General features: G+C 28.4%; 1 protein-coding gene across 2 annotated transcripts in view; it reads left to right on the forward strand.

Moving 5' to 3' along the window:
- LOC135922806 (uncharacterized) overlaps nt 1–25,717 on the forward strand; it is a 45,735-nt gene extending 20,018 nt beyond the window's left edge. Inside the window, exons 1-2 of one of the 2 annotated variants that reach the window (XM_065457284.1) lie at nt 18,350–18,367; nt 23,002–25,717. In XM_065457284.1, coding sequence (XP_065313356.1) covers nt 23,126–24,916 — 1,791 coding nt within the window. In that variant the 5' untranslated portion in view covers nt 18,350–18,367; nt 23,002–23,125 and the 3' untranslated portion in view covers nt 24,917–25,717. Of the gene's footprint in view, nt 1–18,349; nt 18,368–23,001 lie in introns of those variants that run through there. The other variant, XM_065457283.1, reaches the window with a different exon arrangement.
- The last annotated feature ends 1,379 nt before the right edge of the window (nt 25,718–27,096 follow it).

A 27,096-nucleotide genomic window follows, 5' to 3' on the forward strand; every position in this document is an offset into this window, starting at 1 on the left:
TGTACTATATTAAATATATATCGTAATTGTAATTAAATAATTTCATATGTAAAAAATTATAATAAAAAAGTTGTCTGCCAAAAATTTAGTGAAAATTAAATATACTTAAAAGAATTATCAAAAATAAGAAGAAAAAAAATTGAGAAAAGATATAGTGAGAAAAGATACAAATAAAATAAAGAAATGGCAAAAAGTTAGAAATAAAATAAGAAGGAATGACAAAAATAAATAAATTTAAGAAAAATTGTAAAGTTTATATATTTTTTTTAAAAAATTACGATTTTCCTTTTTTGAATGGGAATTTTCCTTTTTTGAATGGGAATTTTCCTTTTTTGATTGACCCTTTTCTTTTGAGAATTTTCCTTTTTCGATTGACACTTTTCCTTTTTTGATTGGACCTTTTCCTTTTTTGTTTGACACTTTTCCTTTTTTGATTGAACCTATTCCTTTTTTGTTTGACACTTTTCCTTTTTTGATTGGACTTTTTCCTTAACCTTTGGGACTTTTCCTTTTTTGATTGACAATTTTCCTTTTTTGATTGGACCCTTTCCTTTTTTGATTGAACTTTTTCCTTTTTTGTTTGACACTTTTCCTTTTTTGTTTGACACTTTTCCTTTTTTTATTGAACCTTTTACTTTTTTGGTTGGGACTTTTCCTTTTTTGGATGGGAAACCCTGTAATATCTAAAAATCATTATTTTAGTTACATTTTGATAAATGTGATACGAGTCAATAAATTTTTTAGATCATTTCATGAATTTTTACAATAGAATCCTAATTTAGGTTTGTTCAAACCTTATCTAGAGTATAATAAAAAATATATCTGTACATAGATACATTTTAAGTTGTATCTGTATCAAGATAACTTTTTAGAAGCTGTATCTAGATAAATTTTTAGACGATGTATCTGTATCTGTATCTAGATCCATTTGAAAAGTATCTTTTAACAACTCTGGATTTTTTATTATCCAGAGTTAGGATACTAAAATTATTTATAGAATTATTAAACGTAGATGCATCCATTTTAAAAACATGTAAAATTATGGTAACTTTTGGAATTTTAGATTTTTGATTGATTGAATTCTATAATGACGTCAATATAATTATGATTTAAAAATAGTAGAAAATAAAAATTCATCAAAATCCTGATTGACATTAAAAAAATTACAACAGTGATGTTGACCAATTATTAGAATAAAAAGGTATGAAATATGAAAGAAATTTCTGCGCCGGCCGTGCGCCGCCAATATGAAAATTGGTGGCGCGCCGGCGTGATTTTCTTAAGCGGCGCACAGGTCTAGTTATAGTTTATATTCAATTCAATTGTAATTCTGAAAGTATATAAAATATTTTTATTGTTAAATTACTATTATATAATAAGTAATAACATTAATCTATAATATACATAATAAGTAATAAACAAATATATTATGAAATTTGAAATAAATATTTAAAATAATATTTAACATTAATATATCGAAGATTAGAAATATTAAATTTCCAATTTATCAGAGGTCAGCCTGCGACGATGGCAACTATCAATATCACCAGCTTCACTAAAAACAGATTCTGAAGAGATTATCGCACACTTTTATAGACAGAATGCGCAAAAAAATAACAATGTGGCAGAATCTTTATTAATTAATTATTATTATAAAAATATTAGCTAATAACCCGTCAAGAATGACGGGGTTGAGGGGTAATTAGTTAGTTTGTGTATATGGTACTAAATATGCTTTATATAAAAATTTAAGGGAAAAAAAGAGGTAAAATTGTTGCAATGTAACCCGTGAGCATTTAAGGTATTAGAAATATCAAAATTTAAATTTGTGATAAGAATCATATTGGGTAAAGTTAAAATTAGAGATTCTTCAAAATTTTTTAATTTTTAATATGGGCTAGACATTGGCCACAAAATTTTGTTTTGCAGACACAGCTAGGCCTGATCAAAAAACCACGTCCCATGCAACTTTCCCAAAATTTTGCCAGTTATTTCTATTGTAATTTAATAATAATAAATCATATTGAATAAAATTTAAAATAGAGATGCTTGGAAATTTTTTAATTTTAAATATGGGGTAAACATTGGCCTGAAATTTTTTTTTGCAGACATAGCCAAGCCTGATCAAAAAACCAATTCCCATGCAACTTTCATAAAATTTTGCCATTTATTTCTATTGTAATTTAATAACAATGTCTTAAACTTAATTTTATATTCCATTTATTTCTATTGTAATTTAATAACAATATCTTAAATTTAATTTTATATTTAGAATAAAATTTAAATTTGTGATAGAAATTATATTGGGTAAAATTTAAAAAAAATATGCTTGAAAATTTTTTAATTTTAAATATGGACCAGACATTGGCCTGAAATTTTTTTTCTCAAACCTGACCAACCCATAATAATTTTGTAATTTTTTCCCAAGCCTGGAGATAGGTAAATATCTGAAAACCATATTGTTGGGAAAATTTTCTCAAGCCCACCAAAGACCATAATAATTTTGTTAGTTGAGAACGGAAATAAAATATATAAAAGTCATAATTCAATTTCTGCAAAAAAAAATTTTCAGGCCAATGTCTAGCCCATACTTAAAATTAAAAAATTTTCAAGCATTTATATTTTATACAATATGATTTCTATCACAAATCTAAATTTTATTCTAAATATAAAATTAAATTTAAGACATTTTTATTAAATTACAATAAAAATAAATGACATTTTATGAAAGTTACATGGGACTTGTTTGATCAGGCCTGACTATGTCTGCAAAAAAAAATTTTCAGGCTAATGTATAACCCATATTTAAAATTCAAAAATCTTAAAGCATCTCTATTTTAAATTTTATCCAATATGATTTCCATCACAAATTTTAATATTTTTAATACATACTCACGGTATATAGTGTAACAATTTTACCTCTTTTTCTCCTAAATTTTAATATTTATATAAAATTTATTAATAAAGTATATTTAGTACCATATACTAGAGATCTGCAAAGTTAGGCCCGACCCGTATACTGCCTGAGTCCGGCCCGGCCCAAACGGGCTTCGGGCCGGGCTTGGGCCTAATTTTATTTAGAATAATCGGGTTCGGGCCGGGCCTAATGTTTTAAAAAAAATTCGGGCCGGGTCGGATCGGACCTTGGAAACTTTCTTAAATATATCTAAATTTATCAATTTTATATTGAATTTTTTATGTAAAATAAAAATATTTGATTTTATTTATTGAAACTAAACGACATATAACATATGTCTTTTATTTTGAGTAATTATAAAAATTAATATTTATATTTAAATAAATTCGGACCGGGCCGGGTCGGTAAATTTTTTACAAAAAATTTCGGGTTCGGGCCGGGCCGGGCCGGCAAAACTTTTTTAAAAAAAATTCGGGCCGGGTCGGGCTTGAAAAAGTAGGCCCGATGCAAATCACTACCATACAACAAACTAAATAATTACCCTTCAACCCCGTCAGCTGGTATGATAATAAACGGCAGAATTTTAAAAATATCAGCTATTAATTAATATATATATAATTAATATTTTAAACTTAATTATATTCAAGTTGATGCATGCTTAAAACATACGATTTTGAAACGGGAGGTTTGTGGTTCGACTCTCGTAGAGAGCAAAAGAATAATATTACACTATATAGTCTCCTTAAATTTTAAATACATTAGGAGGGTACGAAAACGATCATGTTTTGATTATGGATATTATATATATTAGATACATAAAAATGGATTTCGATTTATTTATAAAAATAAATATTTTAGATATAACTTTTTTAATTTTTATAACATTTTATTTTTGTTAAAGACGCCATTTTATATCAGATCGGATCGGAAAATTTTATAATATTGGCTGATAACCGATATTTTAAAATGGGTGAAATATCAGCCCGATCCGATAAAAAATATCGGTACATGCCTAATTCACATTGATTGCCTGTGTCATGTAATTCACAATGCAGGAAGAAGGGGCCATGCATCATTATCACTAGACATAAAAATAGCTATGAAATAATACATTAGATCCACAAACAGGGTTCTGTTTAAAAAAAATAATGGATTTTCAAGATATTAAATGACCCGAACTTCTACTAAGTGTTCCAACAAGACGGCTGTCATTAATACTGGCATACGAAAAGCTTTATTAAAAATATTTTAATATCAAATACTACTTTTTATCCCAAAAAATCTCAATTCAATATTAAAATTATTTCTTGAAAATGAGTTGGCCAAGGCTTATTTAGGCCTAGTTATTAACTTAGGGACAACCTTATACAACGTGGGCTAAAAAATTGCAATCTGAAATTTCAATTACAGTGGAGATGTTTTCAGTAATGGATAAATTGCTACAACTTTAAAAGCTCAAGTTATCAATAACTAATAGCTCGTTTGTAAGACAAAATCTTTAAAATGTGATATTGATAAAATCGTACCATTTCAAAATGAAGTTAATAAACACTAAAACAATCATTTCATATTTAGAAAAAAATATCAATTCGTAAATAATAAATATGAAAATCGAAGTATCATGACACTTGATATAAATTCAAATTTGAGGAAGTGAATAATAATAATCAATTTTAATATAAAGATATTGAATAGATGAATTATTTCAGGAAATAATTGCTTTAAATACATTTATAGAAAGAAAAAAAAATATCAAATTTGGCTCATGAAAACAAATAGGTACCTTTTCCAAAGAATATTTGGCCAAATTTTGAAAAAACATACAATGTTATGTTCTCATTACATTCAAACGCTGATTCAGAGCGCATATTTAATTTTATAAAAAAGTTTTGGAGGAAAGATAGCGGTTATCTTTATCGTCTTTATAAACAAATATAATTTTAATTATACTTTATAAAGATTTTAAGGAATATCTAACAAATAAAATTTTCTGAAAAATATGAATGAAATTAAAAATATGCAGTGATTTTTTAAATATTTTGTCTGTTATCTATTATTTTTATTTAAAAATAAATATACAAAATCTTCCTATATTTTAGTATTGCATATTAGAAGAGATGCGAACCTGGCAAAATTTTTGCCCGTGTTCGGTTTAAGGTAAAAAATAGGTGGGTTCGGTTCAGAGAAATTTTTTTGACCCTGGGTTTGGTTCTGGGTTCAGCTCAGGTTTAAGAATTTTTGAATTGATAATTAAAAAAATTTTATATATAAATCATAAAATAAATTTGGTATAAAAATAAATTTTATTTTATTTATAGGCAAAATATAGTTAAAAATACAAAGCAGTCATGTATCAATTTTAAGAGTGAATTTAAAATGTGAAAAAGATCTTTCAACACTAACCTATATTAAATATATTTATGTGGAAATATGATTAATTAATTGGGTTCCAGGAACAGCAAATAAGATTTTGGATAAAATATATAAATCAGTGTGCTCCAGCTTAGCAGACTCCCAAAAATGCAAAATATTTTCCTTCTTATCTAATCTTTTAAAAGCGCTAAATCCGGTAATTATAGTTCCAATACTTTTCTCTGCAATCGTTGGTCTTCTTTTAAGGATTTTCTCCTGCCTTTCTTTAAGTTATATCAATTTCTCTAGATCATTTTCTTATTCATAACTTCATCGGAAGTAATATTAGATAAAATAGGCTTTGTCAGGCTTTTAATCCGACTCCATAAATTGAAAAGATGCCTTTTCGCACAAATATTACTAGCATCACTAAGTAATACCTGTAATATTTAAGTATTTATATTGTATTTAAATAAATGGAATTCCATAAAATAACAATTTTAATTAAATCCAAAAACTAATTTACTAAGCTTTTAATTAACCTTGTATTTTGGGTCCAGGTCCAGTATATAGCAGCTAAGAGAATGTCATTCTTCATAAACCTTTCTTCTCTGTTTTTAAGACAAGAATATAGTAATTGAGAAAAATGGTTTGAATTTTTTTCTAGTTCAATGCAGCATCTTAGCCATTCTGCATAAAAATCTGTCAGTGTTGGAATCGTTTTGTTGCGATTTCTAGTGGTTTTAAAATTTTAACAATCGTTATTATCTCTTTCCAATCTTCAGTTATTAAATAATCAGATTGCTCTTAAAAAAATCTTCGATATTGGATTGTAAATTTAACTTTCTAACATATCATGGGTTGAATGCCATCGGTGGCAATCTAACACAGGCTTAAAGAGTTTCATATTTTTCAATAACTTTTGATAAGTGAGATGTCTTAATTTTAAATTTAAGCTCCTAGCTTTTGCAAGAGTACCCACAATGGGTGATAATTTTATTGCATCTTGAAGTGAAAGCTGAAGTGTATGAGCTGCACAATGTACACTACGAATCAAAATAAAATAGTTGATAAAAAAGTATTGTGTTGTGTATATCATCGATATCATATTTATATACATTCACATCCATATTTTCATCATGATTCACTCTTTATATCATAATCAATTTAAGGTTGTAAGTGCTTTATAGCTTTGATAAATTTGCACTATTGTCAGAAGTAATTATGTTTTCAATATTAATTTTAAATTTTTGTAAAGTTTTTAGTATTACGCTTTTATATATTCTCCTGTAATTCTTTCTTTCAAGAGTTCTCAAAATTATAATGGATTTTGATATAAATTGAATATTTACACCAAGAATTGACCTGTCTAGTCGTTGAACTGCATCAACTTTTAAACTTATTAGTTTTCCTTCTACCTCTCGTGATATTTTGTCTCTAGTGGAATGACTGTTCCATTAATAGCTCGGGATAAATTTTCTTTGTTATTAACTAAATTGAGCCCAGATAAAAGTGGATTTATGATTCTTTAAATCTCTAATCTTCAATAATTTATAAAGGCCGAGTTCTATGATAGAACTCATCAAATAATTGGATGTTAAATTTATATTTATGGATTCTTTGGAAAAAAGATTTTTTCAAATAACACTTCCTGATATTTTGTTATTTTCATTCAAATAATTTAGATATTCATTGTTGTGATTTCTTTCCAGATGTCTTTTTAAATTTGACAAATAATTACAGACATTTTTTGCAATATGAGCATACTGTTATTTTCTATTGTATCCATCTTAAATCTATATACTAAAATGATGAATTGAGGAACATTTATTAAACTTTCAACTAAAAGAGTTTAAAGAGAATAAATTTTTTAAATAGCAATGATTTCATAGAATTAAAAAACAGATATATAAATTAAATTTCATTTATAATACTTAATTAATATATGGTAAAAAATATATGATTAGCAAATACCTAAAAAATATATGGTAAAAATTAATCTGAACAAAAAATATATGATTACCTTATATAAATTATAAAATAATAATAATAAGTTTACAAAAACTGCCCTACATCTTTGTTTAACCATTTTTAGTTCGATTTTGAGAATTCCTTAAATTAATAATATCCAATATAATAATTTAATTTTTACTTTGACTTGTTCACTTTTTCCTCTAATTAATAATCTTGGAGAATAAGTTAAAAATTAAAAATAATAAATTTAATTGTTTAAAACTTATTAACACTCCAATAGGAATCTTTGAGAATAAATTTAAAAAAATTTAAAAATGGCGTAAATGAATTAAGTTGTTTAAAATTTATTAACACATGACTTAATTGGAAATATGAAAATATTATAAAATCTTAATTAAAATATTAATATATGTATTTACAATTATAAAAATATATTATTTTAAACAATACACTGATCCCAGTTGAACCCTGGTTTAGAAAAATTCCTTCGGTTTCAGATTTTTTCAAAAACCCGGGTTTTCTTCTCCTAGTTCGGGTTATGCATATTACATATATTCATTTAATTAAAGAAATAATCATCGGACAAAAAATTATATTATTTTTTATAAAAAATTTTATTTCCCGCTTTTTGTTTGAATTGGCAACCCTCAGGCGCGTACGCAGTGGGGGGGGCAAGGGGGCAACCCCCCCCCCTCCCCCAAGCCAAAAAATGCAGATGCCGGATTATATTTTTCAAAAATATTATTGTTTATATTTGTTAATATTTACTCCTATCTCATATATATATATTTAATTACATTTTAATCACATTCATCTACTAAGTTATTTTATCAATTAATTTCGATTTTAAGTTTTCCTTGGCGTAATATTTACCTACTGTTTTCAAATTTATAGTAGCGTAATATTTATCTAAATTTCTAGTCAAATAATAATTATCTCTGAAACTTCTTGTCCAACAGGGAGAAAGAAATTGCAAACTTGTCCAACGAGATCGAGTCTCCGCCATCAAGCAGTAATAGCTATTATGAAATTAGAAAACCCGATTATTAATGCTTTTACTGAAATAACATAATGGTTGGAAAGAGATATATCCTCGGAAGCAAGAAAATTATTGGATTCAATATTTATTCCAAATTTTTTTTCTCATTAGTTTTATAGAGCTCAAGGAAATTAGAGCTAATGTTGATGAAGAATTTCATATTTTATATGTTATTGTTGAGTCAAAAGCAGAGCAATACGTGTTTAACATTTGTCTCCCTCGACTTGCAGCAAGACAAGCTCATTGTCAAAACATTAATATAGGATCAGTAGAAGAGAATTATAAAACAAATCACCTCTCTCAGATGTATTTATAACCCAAATAAATGAATGGTTTTTAATTCATTACCAATCTGCAGATATTACATCCACAAAAGCCTTCCCAACCTTTTTCAGATGGTGATAGAAAAAAATGAATATTTGTTAGATTTTTATCTGAAGATGTTAAGGTATCTTATGATACCTTATTAGCTGAATAACTATGATTAAAAGATTAATTATGATATAGTCCTAAAAAAATGCTATGGATGCTTTGCATTATTTCAAACACAATATTCCCAATGTATTAAAATGGTTATATATATTAGCAACTCTTCCCATTTGTAAACGAATGAGAGAACATTCTGTTTTTTTAAGAAGAATAACAGAGTCCTGCAGGCACGGCCCGGATTTTTTTTCAAAATTTTTTTCGGCCCGGTGTAGGATCAATACCGTATTGATATTATCATTGTAGATTCAATACCGTAGTGATATTTTGGTATTGTAGAATCAATACCGTATTGATTTTTAAGAGATGTTTTTTCAAATATATCGGCGACCATTAAAATTGTAAAATATCTATTCATTATATATTTTTCATCGTTTCAAATATATTGGGGGCCTTTAAAATTTTAAAATATTTATTATTATATATGTATTCATCGCTTCAAATATATTGGGGGCCATTAAAATTTTAAAATAAATATTAAATATTTATTCATCGCTTCAAGTATATTGGCGGCCATTAAAATTATAAAATATTTTTTATTATATATATTTTTCATCACTTCAAAAATATTGGCGGCCATTTTCGATTTGTAAAAATTTATTTAAAATAGATTTAAATGATTATATAAATTTTCTATTCTTTTATATAATTTTTTAAGGGAGTTTATTTATTTTACAATTCTTAATATCCTATATAATTTTATTTGTTTAATACATACAAGTTTTCTTCATACATCATATTATTGAAATCTCAAGACTTAAAATTTTAATAGACAAAAGTAAGCTAATCACAAACAAATAAGGGTTTCTATTACGTCAAAGGATCTCAATCACTCACTCTGATCATTTCCTCTTGGCTTCTTAAAATCGTCATTTTGTTTATTAGATGTATATATAATTATTGCAGAAAATTTTAAATAAATAAAATGTATACAAATTTTCTTCATACATTGTATTATTGGAATCTCAAGCCTTAAAATTTTAATAGACAAAAGTAAGCAAATCACAAACAAATAAGGTTTTCTATTATGTCAAAGCATCTCAATCACTATCTATCACTCTGATTAATCATTTCCTCTTGGTTTCTTAAAATCGTCATTTTATTTATTAGATGTATATATAATTATATTTTTAGCTGATTAAAATTTAACACTTATATTTATGAAATACAAAATTTTTTATACAGATATAAAATTAGGTTTAAAATCAAATCTTAATGTTTAAATTATTCTTTTAAACTGAAACAACTATTTTTGTTTGTATATATATATTTTATTTCAATAATATTAAAACTGGCTGATTTCTTAATACTATTTAAATAAAAAGGATATACATAATTTTATTTCAAAAAAACAAGAAAAATATAATAAAAAGAAAATATATCCCAAAAAAGGAAACATAATTATCACAAAAAATTGAGGAGTGTATATTACACTATAATACGATTAAAATGATCTGAAGATGCATATATCAAATATATATTAAAATTTTTTATACAGTCCATTTTTGATAGTGCAGAATATGTAATATATTTCATTTCCATTTTTACAATAAATAATAATTGGAATTTGGAAAAACGTAGCAGATGTTACGATATCTAATTCATACGCCCACGATCCAAGTTGATGTTTTTTTGTATCAACCAAATGTTTTATTATGTTTTTCCCCATCAGTAAAAATATCATTATTTTCCAACAGCATCATATAAGAGATTATAGATCCCCTTATAATTGCATGGTGATCCTCGCTGCCTGTGATCTCCTTGCTCAAGCTGCGATTCGGACATTTTTCCACCCTTTCTATCCGCACGTCGTGAGTTCCAGATCAGGACCTGTTGCCCGACTTCATAAGGGATTTTATCCTTTTGCCTTTTTTGATAATCCCTTTTTTGTCTATCTTGGGCAATAAGTATATTTTCTTTTGCCCTTTTCCATACGACTGATAGGCTCATTATTCTTTCTAATAATTCACTCTTTTCAATCAATATTATTATTGATTTCCTTAACAATATCTGGCTCAATTTTCGAATTTCTGATGGCAGCTTTGCGTTCCGACCATACATCATATAAAATGGGGTGAATCCTGTAGATTTGTGGACACTGGTTTGCATTGCAAATAATACCCCCGGAAGAACCCTAGGCCATAGTGTTTGATCATCACTCAAAACCTTTAACATTAAGTTTTGAATAGTACGATTATTCCTTTCTGTCAACCCATTAGCTTGAGGATGATATGCACTGCAAATGCGTTGCTCCGTCCCTGACATTTTATGTAATCTCGTGGCCATTTCATTCACAAACTCTCTTGATCATTGATTTGTATCTATGTTGTATAAAATCAAAAGTTTATAAATTATCATAAATGCACATTTTTTAACCGATATATATTTATATAATTTGATTTACAGTTGCGCAGCCATGGCGGCAAATCAGACCATAAATAAATTTACAAGTCTCTTCAGCTGTCTTTGATTTCATAGGTTCTGCCTCAACCCATTTTGTGAAATAATCAGAGGCAACTGCAATACATGTGTAGCCTTCTTCTGAAGTGGGCAGGCTGCAAAGATCAGTTCTTATTTGAGCCCATGGAAGAAGTGGTACATCTATTGGATTCAAAGTAGAAGAAATTTTTAAAAATCTTGTATTGGCCTTCTGACATCTATCACATGATTTTATAAAATCAATAGTGTCTTGAAATAATTTTGGCCACCAATATCTATAAACACAAAATTAATAAATTAACACCATAATAAATACCTTTCAGAGAGTTTAAGTTGAGTTTTATTAATGCCTAGGTGGGCACCAATAGCTTTAGATTCTAGGGATATATCTGATCCTTGGTGAATAATAGATATTACCCTTTGTTTCTCTGCTTCATCAATTATTACTAAAGCTAACAAATAAATAGAAATTATTATTTTGTGATCACATTTACCTTCTTTATTCTTTATTTTTCTATAAAGAATATCTTCTTCAATAAAATTGTTTTCCGTACATCTAAAATTACTTTTTTCACCTGGATCATTTTTAAGGAGTAAAGGATATTTTCCTGTTACTAGATATTCTTTTATTGTTTGATATTTATCTGTTATTGCTTGATAAAATTTATAATTATAAATCTAAATGTACCAATTTGATTCATTAAAAATTTTGTGAGCAGTATAATATTTTCCTGTTATAAGTATTAGCAATAAAGGATATTTTTGATATTTATCTGTTCCTGCTTGATATAAAATTATAATTATAAATTTTAATGTACCAATTTGATCATTAAAAAATTGTGATATTTTAAAGCAGTAAAGGAAGGATATTTTCTGTCACTAAGTATTGGCAGCAAATGATATTTTTCTGTTACTTATATTCTCTTATTGTTTGATATTTAATTGTTATTGCTTGATATTATAAATATAAATTAAATGTACCAATTTGATTCATTAAAAATTAGGTGATATTTTAAAGCAAGTATTGGCAGCAATTGATATAAATATAATTATAAATTTAAATGTACCAATTTGATTCATTAAAAATTTTGTGATATTTTAAAGCAAGAAAGAAGAATATTTTCCTGTTATAAGTATTAGTAATAAAGAATATTTTTGACATTTATCTGTACTTGCTTGATATAAAATTATAATTATAAATTTAAGTGTACCATCATTAAAAAAATTGTGATATTTTAAAGCAGTAAAGGAAAGATATTTTCTGTCACTAAGTATTAGCAGCAAATGATATTTTTAGGTTAATCATATTCTCCTATTTTGATATTTAATTGTTATTGCTTGATATAATAAATATAATTATAAATTTAAATGTACCGATTTCATTCATAAATTTTAGGTTTTATTCTTAAAAGTTGAGGTTCGGTCATAAATTATCAATACGGTATTGATTTTACAATATTGTAGTATCAATACCGTATTGAATTTAGATGGTATTGTTTTTACAATACTACATCGGCCCGTGTGTTTTTTTTAAAAAAATTTCGGGCCCGGCCCGAGTATATTTAAAAAAATTAAAATAAGGTCCGGCTCGGAGGTCGGGTCTGCAAGTCTCTGAAAAACAAACCTAAGAAGTACAACTTCTGAAAGTAGATTGAATGGTTTGAATCTTTTGAATATTCATAGGCATTTAACGCCTCAAGGATGAGATAATTGAAAAATTAACACAATCCCAACGAAGATTGGATTTTACATTGTAAATATATAACATACAAAATACAATTATTCCTAAGAAACTTTTTGTGTATTAATTTATATTTCCAAAATTTAATTTTTTTATACTTTATATATAAATTTTAAATCAAAAAATTCAAATTTCTATTTTGAGTCATTTAAGTGATTCATATGGTGATTATATTCACTTTATATTTTATAATTCACATTAATTTTATAGTTTTTCAATGCCGCCAGTTATATCCGTTTAATATTTTTTAATTCACATTTATTTTATAGTTTTTTATATGTCGGTTTATATATATAATTTTTTTATAATTCTTATTTTAAAATAGTGTATTAGAAATAGTTTTTAATCCTAATAAATTTATGCTTAATATTTTTAAATAACGATAATATTTCTTAAAAATTTTATTATCCCCCCTTCCCCCAGACCAAATTCCTGCGTACGCGCCTGGCAACCCTGGTTAAAACTCGTCCATTACAAACTTCTGGAACCAATTACAAACCTTTACCAAAAAGAGAACATATTAATAAAGGATACATTTGCCTCTGTAAATAATTTAATTTCAAAATTAAAATTATCAATCGATTTCGCAACAATTTTTTCTTTTATCTCCTTCAGAAATTCAAAAAAAAAATTAAATCGTTTTATTTTTTTCCTTCATTAAAATCAGGATTAAATTATTAAACTCTATGAAGTAGCTTTAATATTATACTTATATATAATGGATTATAAATTTATATTTTTTAGGAATAGTAATTGGGGGGGGGGGATACCCTTTGCTCTTTCTCTGCAATGGGCGGGGTTTAACCCGAATACCGGTCCACTATTACTATTTTTAGCCCAATCTGCCTATAGATTTTATAAAAATTCTACCCGCCCATTTATACAAAATATTGTTTATCCGACCACTCAATGTTTAAAAATTATTTGTTTATTTTAATGTATTTTTACTTAAACTTATAAAATTTTATTAAACCGCCCTCTCGTCTATCTGTTTTAAAAATTTTAACCTCCTCCCCAACCTCCGCTCGTTGCCTAGTTTCACCCTACCAATAAATGACATATATTTTATATATCTTTTGAACTGTTTCCTAATTTGATGATTTGGGATAACAGGAAGGAAAAGAAGGTTTTAATTAGAGGTCTGCAATGGGCGAGTTGCGAACACCAGCCCACTCGTTGTTTTGACCTTTTTACCCGCTCGCCTGCCCACCATTTTTTTTTATTTTTAAATTCACTTGCCCGTCGCCCAATTACAAAATTTTAATGGCTGGTTTGGCTCTTTATTTGGTTTGATGTATTTTTAATAAATTTATTAAAATATGCTATTTATTAAGTAATAAAATGATTTTTAATAAAATTGAAATCTGTTCTGCACATTTCCCCCTATAAATATTTAAAATACGCCCGCTCATTAGTTTAATATTTTTTATCCCGGCCCGCCACGCTTAATCAGAGAATGGACGGGTGGGCTGAAAACCCTTCAATTGCAGACCTCTAGTTTTAATTAGCTGATTTATCTAAATTCTTATAATTTATCATATTTTTACTTTTTTAGAGAAATGATTAAATCGAAAATTTTATATTTTTTTAAAATATCCTTCCCTTTATTTCTTCGATTACCCAGAGTTTGGAACAGGAACCCTAGAAACTTGATCAAATCTACGAACCAAAACCTCCTCTTAATATTTTTAGAAACTGCAACCAAAATTTTTTTAAAAATTCTCAGAAATCGAGCCCGGTAGCCTTATGTATATTATTAATGAATTTTGTCCGCGATTCTTTTTTTATGTATCTTCCCACGGGTTCGAATTGTTTAAATTGGGCATTTTGCCTTAATAAAAACGGCAAAAGATACTTTTCCTACTGGCTATAATTTTTAAATCTTTTAGTCAAACCAATGTTCTACTTAATTATTATAATTAAAAAGTTATTAAGTTAAATATAAATCTTATTTAATTATAATAAAATTGGTATTTAAAAAAAGTGAATTAATATAATATTCTTAGGTATATATGTATTTATTACTATAAATATGTTTTTTTCAGTGAAGATCCTAAATCTGTGATTTTAAAAAAAGCCATAAACTTTTAAAATATTAGTTTTCTCATAGATTTTTCATAAAATATAATTTATAAATGACTCGATATTTAACAGTCAAATTGTCTGTATACAGGGTAGATATTCTGAACGCGCTTAAAAATGATTTAAAGTTGAAAAAAATAACACATTGACGTTAACATTTATAATTATAAATTTCATATAAATATAATATTATATATAAATAATTCACCCATGCCCCTTTTTTAAAAATAAAAATCGATTTAATAATATTAAAAAAAAATTAATTACGAAAGTTTAAATATACAAATATTTATAATAATTATTGTAATATCCATATAAACAAAATAAAAATTTACAAAACTTTTCTTTATTCTTGGATATTTGAGGTACCCGGTTATTCGTCTTCACCATCGAGCATCAAGTTCTCCCATGCCTGAATCTGCTGGTCTATAGGAGATAAGTAGTTATCATGTTCCTGATCCATGGCCTGGGTTGATCCTTGATATTTATCGTTTTAGCTTATTCGTATCTTGTTCCTTTTTTTTTATCAGGATATCTGTTTTCTTTCTGTCCATTAGCGTCTTATTTCCTTGATTGATCATCGTGGTCCAATTTTTGATAAACTTTTTATTGTTGTTATCCTTTTTCTTACTGTGTTTATGATATGCTGTGCCGGAAGGACACTGTTGAATCAGGTGTTCTTCAGAATTACATTTAGAACACCTTCTTTTATGGATTTCAGTAACGTTGTTCACAGGCATCATTCCTCCCATAGATTGGATGTATCAAACCTCATTCTCATATCCTTGGGAATAATGGTTATTTTTACAAAGTGACTTTTAAAACTTATCAATTGCGATTGAGTCTCCATGATACGATAGGATAATTTTATTTAAGTTAATAGAATATTTTTCAACAAAAAATTTTTTTAAATTAATTTTATTTTAAATTCGTACCTTTTATATTAAAATAAATACTTAAACATATTGTATCAAATATGGTAAAAATTATTAACTTAAATTTCAAAAACAAAAACATTTTTTAATATGACATATTGTAACTATTTAACTCAAAACACACATTTCCCTTTTCTTTTCAATAAAAATAGTCAACAATAAAATAGTCATTTTATTTGTGGTATGCACAATTTATATTTTTTTATGACTGTTATTTTTGATAAATAACATTAAAATTACATTTCAAATCTTCCCTTTTATCCATATCATGAACCGTCATTTTATTATCAGTGGCATAAACAATTTAATTAAATTTTTTTTTAATAACTTTAATTTCAAAAACAAAAACACTTTTTTTAATATGACATATTGTAACTATTTAATTTTTCTTTTCAATAAAAATGGTCAACAATAAAATAGTCATTTTATCCGTGGTATGCACAATTTATATTTTTTTATGACTGTTATTTTTGATAAATAACATTAAAATTACATTTCAAATCTTCCCCTTTATCCATATCATAACCTTCATTTTATTACCAGTGGCATAAACAATTTAATTAATTAATTTTTTTTTGGCCCACATGTTTTTTATTAAAATTTTGATATCCTTTGTTAATTTTTTGATAAAAATCAAGCCACATAAATTTCCAGATGAAAAATGGGAAACTCGTCAAAATTACAACATTAACTAATACTTAAATAAAAGGGTTTAAGGATACCCTCGTTAACAAATCATGTATCCACTCACTATATATATATATATAAGGGTTTAAGAATACCCTCGTTAACATAACCGGTATCAAATCATTTTATATATATATAAGGGTTTAAGAATACCCTCGTTACAATAATACTTATCCATCATTTTCTATATATAAAAGTTTAAGAATACCCTCTTTACAATATCATTATCGAATCATTTTATATATATAAGGGTTTAAGAATACCCTCGTTACAATAATACTTATCCATCATTTTCTATATATAAAAGTTTAAGAATACCCTCGTTACAATACCATGTATCAAATAATTTTATATATATATAAGGGTAGAATACCCTCTTTACAATATCAGGTAGGGGAGTTATATGCTCTTTTAATCTATATATTTTCTTTATACACAAAATGGTGTCTAATCACGAATCCTTAAGTGATCATTGTGTCTTACCATTATAACCCCATTCTCTAGAGTTACCTGACTTAATTTGTGTCCACAATTTTTTAATATTTGTCCCTTTCTCCATTTTTTATGTTTACTATCAAACAATCTGGTCCAAACCTTTTGTCCCACTGGAAACTTTATAGGTATATTATCTAAGGGTATAATATTCATAGTACCTTTTTGCTTTCAACAATCTAAGGGCACTTTGGTTCTTCTACCTAAGAATAGTTCCACAGGTGTTATTCCTTATTTCGAGAATTGAGGTAATATAGCTGAGACATGTAAGCCTCATCTTTGTGGGTTCCAGCCTTTTTAATCCAATTTTTAACAATGGCTACCATCCTCTCAGCTTTTCCATCAGAGCTGGGATGATATGGTGAAGCAAGAATGTGTTTTGTCTGTGACTCAACACAAAACTGTTTAAAATCCTCACTGACGAAGGCTGGACCTCCATCAGATACTATTGTATCAGGTAACCCGAACCGGGCATATAATTCTCTTAATTTTTTAACAACAATTTTTGTAGTATATCCATGTACTTCTGCATATTCTATCCACCTAGGATACGAATCTACCACTAAAAAATATGTTTTTTTTTTTTATCAAGATCAAAGAAATCAATGTGGATACGTTCCCAAGGTTTCTTTGATTTAGGTCAAAATTGCCCCACTTCTTGGAACACATTTCCTTGTAATGTTTTCAATATCATTACTCATACCCGGCCACCATACATATTCACGAGCCCAAGATTTCATTTTATCCCGACCCTGATGTCTGGCATGTAATAGATAAATGATTTTACCCCGTAATTTAGAAGGAATTACGGTTCTATTCCTTCTCATAAGACAATCATCACCACGGATAATTCTTTTTCAATTTTTATACTATTTACAATTATTTCCCCAGGGTTTTTTTCCTGTTAAAAATAATTTGATTCGATTCAATTCCTTATCTTTTAAAGCATTGAATTTCAGGTCCTCCCAATTAGTAGGACCACCATTTAACATATGTGATAAAGCACAAATAATGCTTTTTCTTTATTTACTGTTATATTTTTGTTAAAGTCAAGATCTTTCTCACTGGATTCCAACCTAGATAAAATATCTGGCAAACAATTTTCTTTGCCTCGAAGATATCTAATCTCCACGCCCACCAACAACAACCAACGTTGTAGCCGAGGCGATAGCTTTAACTCCCGATTATCCTTCTTAAATAGATGGATTAACGGCTTGTGATCGGTAAAAATCACAAATTTTTTTTCAATCAGATATTCCCTATACTTTGTTAAACCAAAAATAATAGCCAAGGTTTCCTGTTCAATCACAGAATACCTCGTTTCCACGTCTCGAAAAACTCTTGAGAAAAATATAATTATAATGGGTCTTTTCATACCCTCAACTAAATGCATAATGCCCCTCCAACCCCCTTGTTAGAAGCATCCACTGCCAAGATTATTTCCAAATCATTGTTAAAACAAACTAAAATCGGCTCCTCACCAATTTTTTCTTTTAAAATATCAAAGACCTTTTGTTGTTCCATTTTCCACTCAAAATGAACGCCCTTTTTTAATAGGTCATACAATGGAGATGCCACTTTTGCAAAATTCTCCATGAAACGATGATAATAATTTATCATACTCCAAAATGATTATAACCCCGCTTTATTGTTTGGCGGTTTCATATTTGTTATATTTTTTAAATTTTTCTTAAGAGGTTTCACCTCCATTCCATTTATTTGATGTCTTAAATAGGTAACTTCTGTTACCCCAAGGACACTTTTTTCTTTACTGGTCCTTAGACCTTTATCACTAATTCGCTTCAAAACCTCTTCCAAACGTTGATTATGTTGCTCTTGTGTTATACCAGTGACCAACACACGATCCATATGGTAATAAACTCCTTCAAGGCCTTGGAAAACTGAAGCCACAGTACGCTGAAATATCGGCGCTGACACACTTAATCTAAACGGTAACCTGCAAATGGCAAATAAACCTTTAGGAGTCGTTATTGTAAACAATTTTTGAATTTCTTCTTTCAAAGGTAATTGTAAATACACAGAAGAAAAATAAACTTTGGAAAAATATTTGGCATTTCCTCAATTTTAGGCAATGGATATTTTACCTCTACTACCCATCTATTTAGGGTTACACGGAAATCAGCACATAGCCTAAACTTTCCGTTTGATTTTTTTAACAGGAACTAATAGGGTGGCTCACTCACTATAATCAATTGGAATAATGATGCCATCTTTAACGCATTGATCAAATTCTTCATCAATTTCCTTTTTCCATTCAAAAGGAACTGGGCGACACGCTAGAAAAATAGGCGAAAATCCCTCTTTTAATTTTACATCCACTTGATAATCATTAAGACAGCCTAAAGTGTCTTCGAAAATTATTTCATATTTTTCCATTAAAAGAGATATATCCTCACGCATTTTATGTAATTCATTACCGTTAAAAGCAATCATTTGGTTTTCAATAATTTTAATATTGTCTTCCACCATTAATTCCGTGGAAATTATATACATATCAGAATTAAAAGTTGAATTCCCTTCTTTAACGGTTAAGTTCGTTCTTTCTATTTCACAAACTTTATCTCGAGCATTATTAGCAATATTTTTGTTTTTAGTCTCATTTATGACCGAACCATTCCGTGGCAAAAATATTCCAATAATTATTGAAAGGACCTAACTTGATAATCCAATCCTATCCCATGATGGTTTCCACATCTTTCTTCACTACCCACAAATCTAGGAAAAATGTCGTATCATTGAGAATGATTTCCAATTTAGTTTTTCCCAAAACTACTATTTCGGATCCATCAAACTACCTGACGCACATAGATTCTTTTCTAAGTTTACCCCCAGGCCAATACTTATAAAAATTTCTAGACATTATTGAAATGCTAGCCCCTGTGTCGAACAACATGTCGATATTTTAATTCGTTTTTGTTTTCAAATAAAACATCTTACTATACCACCTCATTTTGCTATATTTTACATACATATAATAAGATTTAATTAGGGATATAAAAATAAAAACATAAAACAAAAAAAATATAAAAAATTGAATAAAACAGCGAAAAAAAAACAAAATAAATTTACATCTAGATAAATTTTTTAAACATTCGCTCAAATTTTTTTCCCTTAATTGCTCAGAATTAAAAATAGCCCAACCCTAAGAATTTTCCTGAATAATACAGATATTTTCTTAAAATATAAGGCGATACTAAATAAAGATTTTCATTTTCTCAGAATTTTTTTATTGAATTTCTCAAAAGATATACTTAAATTTTGAGTACTTTAAATTAGTCAACACTCTAGGTCCTAAGGTGTGGGGGGGGGGAGTTGAAACTTTTTATAATAAAATATCTCGACAAAAGGGTATCAAATAAAAGCTGATAAAAATATTTTTCGATTGCTGTTATAAAAATCACTCTAGGATGGAGGGGGATGTTAAACCTAACTTTTTATAAAAAAATACATCTCGTCAAGTAAGTTAAAAAGACTTTTAAGGGATATTATGATATTATCACTCTAGTTATCTTTTGATTGCTCTGTTAATTATCATTCATCATCTTTGGATCTGTTATGTGGGAGAGGGGGATTTATGACATGTTTTTAAAACAGTAATTATGAATATCGGTATCAAGCGAGATTTATTGAACCAATTGTTAAAAAAATCACTCATCTTTAAAGAAGATTGGTTATTTAAAAAAATTTCAAAGTTATCATTTTTTGATAAATTGTAAATAAAACTGAATCGAAGATTATTTTAGTAAAAAATTCATATATTTTAAAGAAAATTTTCAGAGGATATATAATATTTTTTATGGCGTTTTATAAAATATGTTCTTGTATATAAATTTTTGCTCAAGGGAACCGAAAGGAGACAATATATTTTTTAAATTGATAATCATATACAAATTTTTAAAATCAATAAAAGGTCTTGTCCTAGATCGGCTTAGCTATTTAATATCAACTAAATTAGCCAAAAAAAGCAGAAGAAAATTCTTTTTTTTATAAAACGAGGAAAAATATTAAAAATAACAATGTCACCAATTACTTAAATCAAAATAAAATAGGGTGCCTCATTGGAAAACTTTTTAGCCTGCAAAAGTATCAAATTAAGCGTTTTAGTTTTATATCTAACCAATTATTATTCTGGGCAATTTAGATTTTTTATCCAAACCTTAAGTTCTTTTTCTGAACATTTCAGTTTTTACTGAGCGATTAAATAGGAGTCATTTTGAAAATTAAATTTTTCAAAAAACATAAATTTAACAAAAGGAGCTAATTTGCTTATATTTAATAGAAACCTCCGGGCCTAAAATTTTTTGTGGGTGGACCTGAATTTTTTTTAAAAAAAAATACCCAGGCCATATATTTTAAATCGTCACTATTAGTTACAAAAATTAAAAGAAAATGTAATAAATTTAAAAAATAAGGGCCGGGCCAAAAATTTATTTTTAAAAATAAAACCCGGGTCAGACTAAAAAAAAAATTTTACAGGCCGGGCCATGAAAATGGTGCCTCTGCAGGCCTCTGATATTTTAGATTGTAATTAGAGGTTGACGCAGTTAGAAAACCCGGCCCACAAAAAGATTTTCAGAATGGGCAAAGCAAATTATGCAAAAAATTTTTATTAACTGGTCCGAAGTTTTGAAAATGTTTTTAAAGATAATTGGTGTCTTTTTCCTTTACAAAAAATTATTACGGACAGGGCCCGACAACTTGTACAAAATATATTCGGTCCGAGTAAAAATAATAGGGCCGGAAAATTTACACGGTTGTCCTAATTATGATAATGAAAAATTTGGAATAAAATGTTTGTATATTGTATTTTCCATTAGGATTATAGAATATAAAATTTTTTTATGAAAAAACAGTTTTTTTTAATCCTTACTATATTTTATTGAAATTATTTCCTTCGTATAATAAACTCCTTTCTTTCTTTCTTTCTTTCTTTCTTTCTTTCTTTCTTTCTTAAATCATTTCAATATTGTTAAAATTAATTGAGACAACAAAAATTTCTAAGTATATTTACCCACTTTAATAAATATGTATTCTATGATTTGTTGATAAGATTACATTATACAGTAAATATTAATTATAATATATTTAATTATTTTATAGAATAATGAGGTTATTTATTAGTTATTTGCGAAGGCTTGGTCTGGGTTAGTTTATTTTGTATTATTTGCTGTAATCGGACAAAATTCCATGGGCATAATTATCCTAAACAAGACAAAAATTCCTTAAAAATAAAAAAATAAGAACAAAAATCCATACAATTTTGTTATCATTTTTTTATGGTTAAGATGATTTTGCAAAAGATATCTCTTTTTTTTCAAATGGCTCAGCTGAGGAACAACCAGTTAAAGAAGGGCCGTTCCTTATTAAATTGTTATTACGGTTTTTTCCAATCAAGGAATTTTTATATAGATAATTTTAATCCTTTTTTTTCAATTTCTGGAGAAATTTATATGCAAAATGCATATGAGAACATTTTAAAATATTATATGTAAGTTGGACAAGTTACATATTTTATATAATTTTATTTTACATTTAACTTGTATTAATATATGGCTCAGAGGCATGATAAATCCCCGCAACCCTGCGTCACCGGTGGTCTCAAGACAAAATTTTACTTTTGCGTTTTGTCTCTAATATCGTTTCAAATATTTTGGAGACAAAATTGGCTGCGATTTTAGCATATTTATTTTATATTTTGATTTAAAATTCGAATTTGCGGGTATAAATCCAGAACTGTCTGAATAGGGTCGAATCAAAAACACATTTCTTAAATTAGAAACCGGATGTTATATTAATTAAAGAATCAATTTTAATAATATTACATATATCATATTAGAAAAAATGCCCTCGATTAAAATAGCATCATATTCAAAACATTTATGATACCTTGAGGCCGTGCCGATGAAATGGGAAATCAAACATCTCCGCTTTATTTTAAAAATAAATAGTTCTGCTCTCGCATGTCTTCAGGAAACGTCGTAACTAAAGCCTATAACCGTACTCCCAATTCTCCCCGAATACTCGTATCTAACACACCCCCGGTAAGATCATTCTACGAGCCCGAAAAATTTTTTTTTACCGATTCTCCCACCCTCAGAAACCGATCCACTGTAATCCATAAATTTGTCAAATCATCTACCGCTAATGGTGTTGTCAACGGGGAAGCCGCCCATCAAAGTGTGGCTGATGAAGTTTATCCGCTCACCGAGCCCTCCCTTTCCGATTTAGTACAAGCTGATCCCCCTCCAAAATTACGGCGAAAACGTCGCGCGGCCGTCAAACACCGTCTATCCGTGCTTCGGCCTGTGTTTGGTATATCACTCGCGCTGCTGCAGTGTGCAGCAATGGCCTTTGTATACCTCATGGTTTCGTTCGTGCGCAAGAAAGGAGGGAAGAATAACGACAACAACCAATACAACGACGAACCGAGTGTCTCGCCTCTCCTCATAAGCAACATGCGCATGTTCCTACAGCTACTGGTGACTGCACCGCTTGCGGTATTTCACGGTGATCCCTTAATTCCTCCACGTCGCTACGCGTTGGCAGTTTTTATCAGATGCATGGCGGGTTCCCTGGGTGTAGTTTCACTTATGTTTGCCATGTCTTATGCCCCTATCTCTGATGCAAGCTCCATCGTATACACTTCACCCATTTTCGTGGCCATATTAGCTCGCCTGTTCCTTGGGGAGAGGCTATCCTTTTTGGACTCAGCTCTTCTGAGCGTCACTGTCGTGGGCGTCATTTTTATCACACGGCCTGCCTTTATTTTTAAGCACTTGCTCCCCAGGGATGAGCCAGCTGAGTTCCTTGACCAGAAGTACCCCAATCACTATCTTGGCCTGGCATTCGCTGTTGCTTCCGCTTTCACTAGCTCTGCCGCCATAGTAGCCATTCGCAAAGTCCGGTCATTACCTTTCTCACTCATCCTCGTGGACTTTAGCCTAGTGGGCATCGTCGTGACAACGGCCCTGTGCTTAGGCATGCAGGCTTACTCCTTGCCACCTTGCGACTCCTGGGATCGTCATCTCCTCATTGGAAGTGCCCTGCTCGGCACCCTGGGACAGTTCTTTTTATATGGCGCTCTTCGGTTTGAGAATGCTGGCATAATTTCTGCCACCGCTAGCATGGGAATTGTTTTCACATTTATACTGCAAATCGTGTTTCGTGGCGAAAATCCACCTTGGACCAGCGTTTTGGGCGCCTCACTCGTCACCTTCAGTATAACCTGCCTAGGACTACGCAAGTGGCTAGCAAGCCGGCGCGACGCTAAACGTGGAAGCCTCAAATCCAAAAAAGACACTGCAGCTATTGATATCACCAGTCCTGTCGCCATCAAGACCCAACCAGTGCTATCCCTGCCTTCTCAGCCTCTCGCTTTACCTGTGCTAGCCAAGAGTGATACATCTCTTTTTTCCCAGACAGGTTCTATTAAACCGTCTAAAAAGGTGAGCGATACTTCATTCAAGGCTGGAAGCTTCGCAAGTTGGATAGAGGGTCTAGAACGGATTAGTCTAGGCTGCCGTGATTCGAGTAGGTCCTCTTCCAAGTATTCCCACTACAACGTGTTCGAGAACAAAGGGGTTGCATCCTCCGTCGAAGGTGTGCTCGATCTAGAAGAAAAGAATAAGAAAAATCAATCCGAGCAAGAAAACCGCGAGATAAGCCATGGAGAAGAAAGCGAAATTGAGGAGAACTGTTACGATAGCGAAGAGAGCGTTGCCTACGGTACGGTATCTCCCGCTCCTGACTAAGGCATGGTTTTATTGGTTCAAGATAAATATTTGTTTTAATGATAAATGTTATCTAAAACATTTTTTTACTAGTTATATTCCCATGTTACCTACTTTTTACGGGTTATTTTATAATCCATAGAACTTTATAGCAAAAATTGTTTAACCCATTCATATACTTTAAATGGCTTAATTCCCATGATATCCCTCCAAAAAAAGATTTTTATTGTTGTTTTTTAATTTAAAAAATATCGTTAAAGTATGAATATTGTTATATTAAGATTTCTTGATGAATATCTATACTATCAATCAATTATTACATACAAAAAATGCACATTATATTAATTTTTTATTAATATTATTTTTTATATGTTTTTAACCCCCTCCCCCCACTCAATTTTATCTTTTTGATTCAATCAAACTCAATATCCCATCTATCAGTTGTCTGTATAATTGGAATGATATTTTGTATAACCTCACCTTACTAAGTAACCTGATCGTGACTTATCCCATCTTAGCACATTATATACACCCTCCCACTTTTTTTGTCAATTGTATGATTTTATTCATTGGTTTTAAAAAAATATTTAAAAACGTGTGTAGTAAAGGATTAGCTCAAAAATTTACAACTTTTTTCCTCCTCCAGTTTACCATTTTGTCCCTACCAAAGATTGACTGACTTCATATATTATTAATTTTGACATTTCCGGGTTTTCCCGCTAAAAAACCTCATGATCGGGCTAACTTGACTAACACTTACCCAAACAATAATGATAATATGTTCTATTTATAATAGCGTTGTCATCTCATTTAACAAATACAAACTAGTCAATTGAATATATTTTTTTTCTTATTTGAAAATTATATTATATAAATAACAAATTTTATATTTAAATTTATAGTAATATTGTTTTAAAATCAAATATAATTTATTTAGTCAAATTTTATAATATTATATAATCCCCCTATATCTATCATAATATACAATAACTATCCCGTTTTGTATAAATATATTAATTAGTTAAAAAAAATAATAGTTCATATATATTCTTTTTTTATTTATTTTAATTTTTTAAACGCTATTTCTTCTTTGCTAAGGGGTTTACAATTTACGCAATGTGATATCTTTTACAAAAATCTTTATATATTATCTTACATTATAATAATATATTTTCTTTTCTACCTTTTTTTATCTCTTTATGATTTTTATTTGTAATCAATTTTAAGTTTGAATTAAAAAATCTCGTTTTTAGAAGTAAATACCTTTAAAACTTTACAAAGAACGGATAATCCTGAACTTTACGAATTTTGCATCACCTATCTATGATTTATTAATTTTAAATTTGAGTTATTATATCTCATTTTCAAATTTATTTTGATATTTAAAATGGTATCTATTGTTTTTTTAAACTTTATTATTCTCCTTTGACAAAATTTTATTCGCCAATATGCGTTTTAAATACATTAAATATTTTAGTAGCGCCATAAAAATACTCCTTTTATTATAGTTAATTCAAGAAAGATTTACTACTATTTAGATATATAAAAATACTTTTTAAAAGCATTTTATTTATGATGAATACAATCACATTATTATTGTAAATTTTATATAAAAAAATATCTTATTTAAAATCATAGGTTATAACTGGGCAATTGTTGTATATTCTTCCAATTTCTTTTTCCTTGACATCCAGCCCCACAATATTTATAATTATTTTAAAATGAAGACGTTTGTTATACAATATAATTATTATAATTTTTGCAGTGAAATCGACATGAATCTAAATTCATTTTAATAATAAAAAAAATAAAATAGAAATTCAGGGAGATACGTTTCAGTAATATTTGTGCATTACTTTATTATTTTTGAAAAATTTTATTAAAATCAATAATACGTATATATATATCAGAGATCTACCGGCCCGGATAGTGAAATTTTAGAAATTCGAGCCGAGCTTAAAATATAAACCAGAGACTAAAAGTATTTTAGATAACGTAGGCGGAACCGATTAAAATTTTTTTTTTTTAATTGTATCGATTAACTGTTGTAGAATCATATTTGAATTGTTTAGCATTCATTTTATCTGCTCCTATTTTCAATTTTCCTTCGAAATAATTTAGAAAATACAGGCAAATTATTTAAAATAACGAAATTTTAAAAAATCCGAGGTGCGCAAAAATAATTAAAATTTAAAAAATCT

This window comes from Gordionus sp. m RMFG-2023, chromosome 1, assembly GCF_954871325.1.
Source record: "Gordionus sp. m RMFG-2023 chromosome 1, tfGorSpeb1-WG-v2, whole genome shotgun sequence".
NCBI lineage: Eukaryota > Metazoa > Nematomorpha > Gordioida > Chordodea > Parachordodidae > Gordionus > Gordionus sp. m RMFG-2023.